Genomic DNA, 10,800 nt, shown 5'->3' on the forward strand with positions numbered 1-10,800 from the left:
GTACTTGAGCCATTTCACCTCATCTCGTGTTTCTCTCCATTTTTACACTGTCCTGTTGGGGCTGCAGAGGTAGGTGTCTGCCCCTGTCCCTGCCGCCTCTGTCGACGCCCGGAGCCTTGCCCACCCTTGTGCTGACCTTCCGCCCATCACCCTAAACTGGCCTGTCCCCAGACCTGCTGCCTGTCTCAGGAGTCCTGCCCCTCCCTCCCCTATGCGGTCTGTCCTAAGGAGAGGACCAGGGACCCGTGCCCTCTCCCTGTGTCTGCTCCGAGTGTGAATGCCCTTTGCCCAGCCAGTCTCGTGAGGACAGCCAGTTAGCTGCCAGGGTTTGGCTGAGCTCGTCTTCGCACCAGTCAGCTGTGTTCTTCACGAGCATAGGGATGAGCCTTGGGCTTGGGAGTAGTGTTTCCAAGGGCTGGAGATGCCCTGTGCCCACTGTGCTGGGGCCTGTCTTTCCGCAGCCCCTCGGCCCTGCTCTGAGAGTGAATTCTCCTGCGCCAACGGCCGCTGCATTGCGGGACGCTGGAAGTGTGATGGGGATCATGACTGTGCCGACGGCTCAGACGAGGTGAGTAGGGCGGTCTCAACGAAGGGGGTGGCCTCAGAATTAGGGCAGGACCCCAGGGGCCTGACCAGTCTGCTGGCTCCCATGCCCACAGAAAGACTGTACCCCCCGCTGTGACATGGACCAGTTCCAGTGCAAGAGCGGCCACTGCATCCCCCTGCGCTGGCGCTGCGATGCGGACGCTGACTGCATGGACGGCAGTGATGAGGAAGCCTGTGGCACCGGGGGTGAGCCCCTCCAGCCTGGCATCGCCACCCCTCCCACACCCCCTCCAGACCATTTTGTCGCTGCAACAAACATTTCCTGAGCATGTACTGAGAGCCAGGCACTGTCCTAGGGGTTGGGGATGTAGCAATAGGCAGGGCTGAGGCCCGCTGGGCGCTTCTGATGCTGGTGTGTCCTAACCTTGCTAAGGCGGCTAGCGAGGTGGGAATCCAGCAGAAGCCTGTAGACTGTGTCCACCCACCACCCTGCTCACCTCCCTTCCCTGGGGCAGTCAGTAAGCCAGGGTCTGCTCAGTAGCCCGGGAAAGCAGTGTGACACCTGCTGGGATCGAAGCTGAGGGTTGGAGCAGGGTTCCCACTTGGAAGGCAGCCCTCCTGATGCTCCTGTAGGCTGGGGATCACCACCTAAAGCTGGCACCTGCCACAGGCTATGCTAGGCTCAGGCGTCCTATCCCATCCACTCAGGAAGAGCATCTCTGGGGACACGCCCCTAAGTAGCCTCTCCTCCCCTAAATACCAGAGGAAGCCGTTGTCCCTCTGCCAGCTGGGCAAGCAAATAAGATACCCGAGGTTCCCGCTTCCCTGGTGACCCCTGGGCCTCGGCCCCACCCATGGAGGGGATGGCAGACATGATCCTGCAGCCACAGCCTGCATTCATTCACTCACACCCCTTTGTTCACCCGCACCCAGTGAGGACCTGCCCCTTGGATGAATTCCAGTGTAATAACACCCTGTGCAAGCCGTTGGCCTGGAAGTGTGATGGAGAGGACGATTGTGGGGATAACTCAGATGAGAACCCGGAGGAATGCGGTAAGAATTAGGGCGGAGCCGAGCCGGGCCAGGGGGATGTCCAAGGCTAGACAGAGCTCCCGTACTCCCCGGTGGCCACCTATCCCCCGTTTCCTGGCTCCTACAGCCCGGTTCGTGTGTCCTCCCAACCGGCCCTTCCGTTGCAAGAATGACCGCGTCTGCCTGTGGATTGGGCGTCAGTGTGACGGCACAGACAACTGTGGTGATGGCACTGATGAGGAAGACTGTGGTAAGCTGAGGACAGTGAGGGGGCGGAGCTGCATGTGGGGGCGGAGCAGACAGCTCTGCCAGGCTGGAGCTGGGGCCTGGAACTCTGGGGCCCTGGGGCTGCAGGTCTAGCACACCCATCCCTGCCCTGGGCTATGTTAGTAAGATCTCTGTGGAAGGAGGGTAGTGTGGTCAGTACCCAGACCTGAAGCCTCTTCCTTCCCCTCCCCAGAGCCCCCCACGACCCAGAACCCCCACTGCAAAGATAAGAAGGAGTTCCTTTGCCGGAACCAGCGCTGTCTGTCATCCTCGCTGCGCTGCAACATGTTTGATGACTGTGGTGATGGCTCCGATGAGGAGGACTGCAGTATCGGTAGGCCCAGGAGCGAGAGCGGAGGGGAGGGTACCAGGGATGGCGCTTGCGTGCCATGGGCGAGGCTTATGTACTGGAGACAGGGCTCTGTACTAGGGGCAGGGCTTGAGTGCCAGGGGAAAGATTTGGGTGCCAGGGGCGGGGCTTAGGTACCAGGGAGGTTGGGCTTAGGCACAGGGGCGGGGCTTAGGTGAGAAAAGCCACTGTCTCCCACAGACCCCAAGCTGACCAGCTGCGCCACCAACGCCAGCATCTGTGGGGATGAAGCACGTTGCGTGCGTACCGAGAAAGCTGCCTACTGCGCCTGCCGCTCAGGCTTCCACACTGTGCCAGGCCAGCCCGGATGCCAGGGTAGGAAAAGCTGGACGGGAGATGGATGGGCAGGAACCCCAGCTCCTAGACTCCCCATGACCCTCGATGTAACCCCCAGACATCAACGAGTGTCTGCGCTTCGGCACCTGCTCACAGCTCTGCAACAACACGAAGGGTGGCCACCTGTGCAGCTGCGCGCGCAACTTCATGAAGACACACAACACGTGCAAGGCTGAAGGTCCTAGAGTCGGGAAGGACGGGAAGGCTGGGGGGGGGGGGGCCAGGCCACACGGGTGGGCGGGTGTATGGAATGGAGCCAGCCTGGAATGGAACATTCATTGCTCAGGCGTGGGTCCCCAGACTCAGGGTACACGGCGATGCCATCCTGAGCAAAGCCTAGGAGAGGCAGAGGGCACCAGCTAGGTTTCTGAAGTCCTGCGAGAGCAACACTTCCACATGGCGTATATAACCCTCCCGGTCCCTCCTCCACCGCCGTAGGTTACCTGTACAGTTAGAATCAGTCACAGGGGCCCACCTGCACACCCTCCCCATGCTCTGACAAGGCATTGAACCCTCCACGTGCCCGAGCTCACACCACACACGCACATGGCATTGGCATACACCCCACATGCCTGTCTCTTCTCAACAAATGATTCTACAAGGCAGAATGCCTGAGGTTGTCGGGCAGGGAAGCGAGGACAGATTTCTGAAGGATCTGGTCGTTCTGTTACCAGTTTGGGGCACAGGTTCGAGACCTCAGGCCTGATGTTGGGTGCACCCATACCAGAAACATCCCTTTCTGTCTAAAACAAACGGTTTGATTAGATTGAAGGCTACTGCAGAGTGCCAGGGTCTCAGCTGGAGGTCTTCCTTATCTAGTACTTGGCTGTATGAGTTCCGGGGATCGAACTCGGGCCCTGGGCTCTTGCCTGCACCTCTCAAACCCATCTGACAGGTGGTCTCTGACTGGCAGGCTCCGAGTACCAGGTCCTGTACATCGCTGATGACAACGAGATCCGCAGCTTGTTCCCCGGGCATCCCCACTCAGCCTATGAGCAGACCTTCCAGGGCGATGAAAGCGTCCGAATAGACGCCATGGACGTCCACGTCAAGGCCGGCCGTGTCTACTGGACTAACTGGCACACAGGGACAATCTCCTACCGGAGCCTGCCACCTGCTGCACCTCCTACCACTTCCAACCGCCACCGGAGACAGATCGACCGCGGTGTCACTCACCTCAACGTAAGTGCCCCGCCTGACAGATTTTGTAGAAGAGTAGAGCAGTACCTACCCCTAGGCTTATGTACAGTGTGGCGATAAGAGTGTGTGAAGCCCTGTGTGATCCCCAGCAACAGAAATGGAGATAGAATGATGATAAATAAATACCTAATCCTAGCCAGGTGGTGGCGGTGCACGACTTTAATACCAGTGCTCAGGAGGCAGAGCAGGAGGATCTCTGTGAGTTCAAGGTCAGCCTGGTCTAAAGAGCTAGTTCCAGGACAGGCTCCAAAGCTACAGAGAAACCCTGCTTTGAAAAATCAAAATAGTAATAATAACAACAACAATAATAATACCTAATCTTACAGGCTGCTTGGTTTTTTTAGTGCTAGGCAAGCGCTTTACCGGTGAACTACACTTCCAACTTCATAGACTGTTTCATTTACTTAGGAAGTGCCTGTGTATCATGTGTACATGTTTAGAAAATGCCTGTGTGTCATATTTACATGCCATCGTGCACATGGAGAGCTCAGAGGACAACTTGGAGTTATTTCTCTGCTTCTACCATATGAGTCCCAGGGTTCTGAACTCTGGTCATCAGGCTTGGCAGCAAGCACCTTTATCCACCGAACCATCTCACTGCCCCCTCCCGGCCCTCAGAGCCATTTTTTAAAAAGTGAGAATTAACTAGAAAAACCTGAAGATGAGCCAGGCTCATGCCTGTGATTCCAGCTGGGCTGGAAACCAAACAGAGGGAAACCAAAAGATAAGAGGTCGGCCTGGGCTACACAGTGAGTTCCAGGCCTCACCTGAGCTGTGATAGAGACCTAGTCCAAAGAAAAAAAGGACCTGGGGACTGGTGTAGCCATGTTAGCCAAGGGGGGCAGACTCAGGGGAATGGGGATAATGACGGGAAGACAGACGATCCTGACCCCTGAATATGTGATACCACTTAGATTTCAGGGCTGAAGATGCCGAGGGGGATTGCCATCGACTGGGTGGCCGGAAACGTGTACTGGACTGACTCTGGCCGAGATGTGATCGAGGTGGCGCAAATGAAGGGCGAGAACCGCAAGACCCTCATCTCGGGCATGATTGATGAGCCCCATGCCATCGTGGTGGACCCGCTGAGGGGGTGGGCAAGGGTCCTGGGGGGAGGTGTTTGGGCAGGTGTTGTTGGGAAGCCCTTAGGACAGGTCTAGCACCCACAGGGGACAGAGACCACTGGCTCAAGGCTACTCTGACGTTGCCCCTCCTTGAGCCACTATGGGGACTCCTGGTTGAATGGCTAATGTCTGCTTGACTGGCTGTCATGTGTAGCCCAGATTGGGGGGGGGGTGGCAGCTCTACCTCTTTAGATGCTACTGGCTTAGCATCTTGTGATTAGAGCAGATGGTGCTGGTCTGAAGTTGTCTCCTGGGTCTCAATGTGAAGAGGACAGGCATCTTCCTCCCGTTGCCCAGGGGCATCCATACCAGGCTAGGTGCTGTCTTCCTTTGCTCTCTGCCTTGGTGACCAACCTGCTCTCGCTTGCCCTCCTTAGCACCATGTACTGGTCAGACTGGGGGAACCATCCCAAGATTGAAACAGCAGCGATGGATGGAACCCTTCGAGAGACTCTCGTGCAGGACAACATCCAGTGGCCCACAGGTCCCTGGGGCAGGGGTAGGGTGTGGGAGGGACAGGGCTCTGACCCCAGCCGCTCCAAAAGTCACCCAAAATCCAGGACAGTGGGGTAGGCAGCTTCCACCAGGTCTAAAGGCTGTGGGAGCGTTTTCCAGATGGGCGATGGGGAGAAATCATGTGAGCGAGGACACCAGACAGAGTCCATTCTATCTGTTCTCTGTGCTCAGCCTGGCGTGGCAGAGGCTGAGCCTCACAGTAATTCTCCCACCTCAGGCCTAGCTGTGGATTATCACAATGAACGGTTATACTGGGCAGATGCCAAGCTCTCAGTCATCGGCAGCATCCGGCTCAATGGCACTGACCCCATCGTGGCTGCTGACAGCAAACGAGGTCAGAGGTGGCTGGTGGCAGCGCGGTCCCTAACCCTGCTCTCAGGCCATCCACCCTTCCTACTGAGTCCTTTTCTGTTAGCCTGGTCTCTGTCCATTCACTCTACCAATATTGAGCTCTGTGGAGTCAGCGGCAGTGGGGAAGGGTGGGTGAGAACTTGGCAAACGAGGGGAGAGAAAGCCAAAGTCTCCTGTGCCCCTGAAGTCTTGGGGTGATGAGACCTTTTGCCAGTATTGGGGCAGGGATCGTTGGTTCTGATGGAGCCCAGTATTTTAAAAGAGTGGGCCCAGGCAGCCATCTTGTTTTAACCCTTCCCTTTCCTTTATCCCGCCCCCCCCCCCCCAGGCCTCAGTCACCCCTTCAGCATCGATGTGTTTGAGGATTACATCTACGGTGTCACTTACATCAATAATCGTGTCTTCAAGATCCACAAGTTTGGACACAGCCCCCTGATCAACCTGACTGGGAGCCTGAGCCACGCCTCGGACGTGGTCCTCTACCATCAACACAAGCAGCCTGAGGGTGTGCTAGAGGGGAAGCGGGGGGCGGGGGGCGGTGAGGAGGGAGTGTTCTGGACCCACAGGACGCAGGACAAGCCCTGCTCAGCACCTACCCTTCCACACACCTGCAGTGACCAACCCCTGTGACCGTAAAAAGTGTGAGTGGCTGTGCCTCCTGAGCCCCAGTGGGCCCGTCTGTACCTGTCCCAATGGAAAGAGACTGGACAACGGCACCTGTGTGCCTGTGCCCTCTCCAACACCCCCTCCGGATGGTATGCACACCCCTCTCGGGAATCCTAGCATCCTTTTCCTAGAGGCTGGGCCTTCCCTCACCCTGGACCCCACTCCTCTGCACTGACGAGTTCTTCCAGCCCCTAGGCCTGGGACCTGCACCCTGCAATGCTTCAATGGCGGTAGCTGTTTCCTCAATGCGCGGAGGCAGCCAAAGTGTCGCTGCCAGCCCCGTTACACAGGCGACAAGTGTGAACTGGACCAGTGCTGGGGGTACTGCCGCAATGGGGGCACCTGTGCCGCTTCCCCCTCTGGTATGTGCCCCCCACCCTGGCCCTGGCCCCGCCCCCAGGCAGATGCCTCGCCTCGCCTCAGCCTCCCCGGTTGCCCCGGTATCTGCTCCCTCTGCTTGTAGCTTCCCTGGGGTCCCTCCTGGCTCTGCCATGGGTGCAGGTGGTTCCCAGTGCCGCGGTCCCACTCGCAAACCCTCTCCCATCAGGCATGCCCACGTGCCGGTGCCCCACAGGCTTCACGGGCCCCAAATGCACCCAGCAGGTGTGTGCAGGCTATTGTGCGAACAACAGCACCTGCACCGTCAACCAGGGCAACCAGCCCCAGTGCCGATGTCTACCTGGCTTCCTGGGTGATCGTTGCCAGTACCGTGAGTGAAATCATCCCCAGCCCCAGGGGAGGAAGAGGGAAGCGGGAACCCACATGCAGATGAACCGTGCCCGGGCTGCGGGTGCTGCCCACCATGTTGGCACACCGTCCTGGTGTAGGGAGCCTCCAGGCATCAGGATTATTCAACAAGATGAATGCTGAGGGACACCCTTGTGTCCTGGGGTCTGTGACAGGGCCGTAGGGGCTCAGGAGACGCTGGGAGTCATCTCTAGGCCATGGAGATTGCTGTTCCCTGCATGCTGAACCCTTACAAAGGTGGGGCTCCATTCCCAACCACAGGGCAGTGCTCAGGCTACTGTGAGAACTTTGGCACCTGCCAGATGGCCGCCAATGGCTCCCGACAATGTCGCTGCGCCGTCTACTACGAGGGACCCAAATGTGAGGTGGACAAGTGCACCCGCTGCCTCCAGGGAGCCTGTGTGGTCAATAAGCAGACCGGAGATGTCACCTGCAAGTGAGTGAGTGGAGCCCTGCCTCCACATTCTGCCCTGTCACAACCGTTACGCCCCTACGCTGCCAGCCCTAGCCCTGTTAGAGCGCCACAGGCAGCCGCCCCCCCCAGCCGGTGGTCAGATTTTCATCCCTCTCTGCAGTTGCACTGATGGCCGGATAGCCCCCAGTTGTCTGACCTGCGTCGATCACTGTAGCAACGGTGGCTCCTGCACCATGAACAGCAAGATGATGCCTGAGTGCCGGTGAGTTGGGCCTGAGCCTCACCAGGAAGAGGCTGCCCCTTCCCCCTCGCACCTGGCCCCCGTGGCTCCGCCTAGTCCCTGCAGTACTATGGGGCGGCCGCAGAGGAGGTGACGCCTGCCCACTTTGCTCTGCTGCCTCCAGGTGCCCACCCCACGTGACAGGACCCCGTTGCGAGGACCACGTTGTCAGTCAGCAACAGCCTGGACGTGAGTGGTGGGATGAGCGGGGCTGCCCAGACCTAGAGCGAGAGCTTTGGGGGCCCCCACCCCAACTCTGTGCGCCAGACTCAGTGTTCCGGCTTCTCTCCCTAGACGTGGCCTCCATCCTGATCCCTCTGCTGCTGCTCCTGCTGCTGCTCCTGGTGGCAGGGGTGGTGTTCTGGTATAAGCGGCGAGTGCGAGGGTGAGCCACTGGGAGTCTGGAGAGTTCCGTTATTTTACAGCCCCCTTCACTAGCGTCGCCGTCCTCTGACCCCTGCCTCTCCCCAGGGCCAAGGGTTTCCAGCACCAGCGGATGACCAATGGGGCCATGAATGTGGAAATTGGGAACCCCACCTACAAGATGTATGAAGGCGGAGAGCCCGATGATGTCGGGGGCCTACTGGATGCCGACTTTGCCCTTGACCCTGACAAGGTAGACTGGAGGCCATCGAAGGGGCTTGCAAGGGCAAGGCCTTGGGGGTGGGCAGGACGACTAAAGGTGTCGCCCCGACTGATGGCCCAGAAGTGGGAGCTCGAATGTTCTAACCCTCTCAACCCTCTGTCACTTTTGCAGCCTACCAACTTCACCAACCCAGTGTACGCCACGCTCTACATGGGGGGCCATGGCAGCCGCCACTCCCTGGCCAGCACGGACGAGAAGCGAGAACTCCTGGGCCGGGGACCTGAGGACGAGATCGGGGATCCCTTGGCATAGGGCCCTGCCCCAACGGACACCCCCACAAAGCCCCTGCCGGACACGAGTCCTTCAGTGAGCCCCCTCCCCAGCCAGCCCTTCCCCGGCCCCGCCGGATGTACAAATGTAAAAATGAAAATGAAGGAGTTACTTTTTATATGTGAGCGAGCAAGCGAGCACAGTATTATCTCCTCTCTCCTCCCTGCCTGCCCCTCAGCACCCCACCCCCCCATGCTGCCGAGAGCGGGCAGGGAGGGAGGGCTCTGTGGCTCAAAGGTACGAAGGAGCCCACCTCCATTCCCTACCACACACCCCTGGGAGCTGGTGACAGCCTTCTGCCTGGGCAACACCCTGGCCAAGGCTCCCTGTCCCAGCTTCCCCTCTCAGTTCTCGGGGGGGGGGGGCTACTTCTTGGGAGGTGGCGTCCTCTGCTGACCCTGTCTGGAAGATTTGGCCTTGCGAGGTAGGAGGAGAAGGAGCTGTTTAGTTCTTGAGGGAAGTCACCCTGAGCCCTCTGCTCCCACTTTAGGGGCACCTCTGAGATGGCCACGCCCAGTATCCCTTCCAGACAGGCCCTCCCTCTCCAGTGCCCCCCACTGTGGCTCCTAGGGCTGTATACATTCTTTGGTAACTGTCCCCAGCTTCCCCTCCTCTGAGGACCGGAAGGGTTGGGGCATACCAAGGAAGGGCAAGCGGGCAGCCCCATTTTGGGGACATGAACGTTTTAATAATTTTTGCTGAATTCCTTTACAACTAAATAACACAGATATTGTTATAAATAAAATTGTAAAAAAGAAAAAAAGAGAAAAAAAAAAGAAAGAAAGAAAAGAAAAAAGCCACTGTGTCTGACTGCTAGTGTGAGATTTTTCGGGGCTGGGGCTGTGCTTGCCTGCTCCAGCCACCAGAGGGAGCTTTCCCACACGCCAGAGGCCGGCCTGAGAACCTAAGGTCAATGTCTCCAGCCACACTCTATCTTCCAGTCTTCCTGTGGCAGGAAGAGCTGTTTCCCCACCCCAGCACACCGCCTTGGAGATCTGTTTCACTGCTCTATACCCGCCACTGTCCTCCACAGTGAGCTGGCACACCAGAAAGAAATGGGTGCACTGGGTCATGAGCCTTCCCAGGCCTTCAGGATGGCCCGCTACCACTCCCCTTTGAAATGCTGGCATCTTACCCTATGATGCCATAAGTAAAACCACAGCTGTAAGACCAGCAAGATGATTCCGTGGGAGAGTGAGCACAAACCAGCTCCATAGAATTGACCTCTGATCGCTACATGTACACTTAGGGGGGAGGGACTAGAGAGGAGGAGAGTCAAGAAGGCAGACAGTTTGCCTGGCCCACAGGCCTCCAGCAAACACTGTGGGCATGCCAGGAGTTGACCAACAAAAGACTTGTGCCTTCTAAGTTACTCCAGGTCTCCTTGGACCTCTCTCGAAGGGGACTGAACCTTTTGCAGAAGGTTAGGTAGCTTTACACTGTCCAGAACCGAGGGAGGGTTGGAACCCTGTGCTCCCAACAGCAGCCAACACAATGCTTCCCAAAGGAACAGCTCTGCTCATCCCTGATCCTCACAGGCTCAGCTCCCCCCCCCCCCACCTCCAGGCATTTATCCCTCGCTGCCTCCCTTGGGAAAAGGAGACGCACATCCAGGAACAAGACTATCCCCCTTTCCTCTATTCTCAAGACCTCTTCTCCAACTTTATCCCCACACCCTGCTCTGAGATCGTCATAGCTTCCTTCCACCCACCCCCCCTCAGGGCCCTGGGATGAGCAACTCCTGCTGGGATCCTTAAGTGATAGGCAGGCGTGTGGCTCCTTCTGGCCACCAGGTGGCATCTACACTGCTGTGGCACGGTTTATCCGAAAGCTCAACACGCTAATTATGCACCTGCCAAGGACCCTAGCCCAGCCTCTCCCTTCCTTCCCTCAGGCTATTTTGTGCTGCCCCAGCTACCCTCTGTCAGCCATCTTCTTCCCTTCCCCAGAGCCTGCTCACTGTGTCCACACCCCCACCCCAGCAGTCCCACCCTCACCCCTCACAGCCCCTCCTCCTGCCAGCCTGCATCTGTA

General features: G+C 58.1%; 1 protein-coding gene across 2 annotated transcripts in view; it reads left to right on the top strand.

The window, feature by feature from the left end:
- Positions 1-9,546, top strand: part of Lrp1 (LDL receptor related protein 1) — a 78,556-nt gene extending 69,010 nt beyond the window's left edge. For both annotated transcript variants that reach the window (XM_051176099.1, XM_051176100.1), the window contains 21 exons: positions 462-568; positions 660-792; positions 1,480-1,599; positions 1,706-1,828; positions 2,039-2,179; positions 2,396-2,530; positions 2,610-2,729; positions 3,465-3,733; positions 4,666-4,844; positions 5,253-5,359; positions 5,609-5,725; positions 6,071-6,247; positions 6,357-6,497; positions 6,597-6,770; positions 6,956-7,117; positions 7,417-7,591; positions 7,731-7,832; positions 7,975-8,039; positions 8,145-8,235; positions 8,322-8,466; positions 8,608-9,546. In XM_051176099.1, the coding sequence (XP_051032056.1) occupies positions 462-568; positions 660-792; positions 1,480-1,599; positions 1,706-1,828; positions 2,039-2,179; positions 2,396-2,530; positions 2,610-2,729; positions 3,465-3,733; positions 4,666-4,844; positions 5,253-5,359; positions 5,609-5,725; positions 6,071-6,247; positions 6,357-6,497; positions 6,597-6,770; positions 6,956-7,117; positions 7,417-7,591; positions 7,731-7,832; positions 7,975-8,039; positions 8,145-8,235; positions 8,322-8,466; positions 8,608-8,748 (2,924 nt within the window). In that variant the 3' untranslated portion in view covers positions 8,749-9,546. The remainder of the gene's footprint in view (positions 1-461; positions 569-659; positions 793-1,479; positions 1,600-1,705; positions 1,829-2,038; positions 2,180-2,395; positions 2,531-2,609; positions 2,730-3,464; positions 3,734-4,665; positions 4,845-5,252; positions 5,360-5,608; positions 5,726-6,070; positions 6,248-6,356; positions 6,498-6,596; positions 6,771-6,955; positions 7,118-7,416; positions 7,592-7,730; positions 7,833-7,974; positions 8,040-8,144; positions 8,236-8,321; positions 8,467-8,607) is intronic.
- Positions 9,547-10,800: the final 1,254 nt, after the last annotated feature.

The sequence above is a fragment of the Phodopus roborovskii genome, unplaced genomic scaffold (assembly GCF_943737965.1).
Source record: "Phodopus roborovskii unplaced genomic scaffold, PHOROB, whole genome shotgun sequence".
NCBI lineage: Eukaryota > Metazoa > Chordata > Mammalia > Rodentia > Cricetidae > Phodopus > Phodopus roborovskii.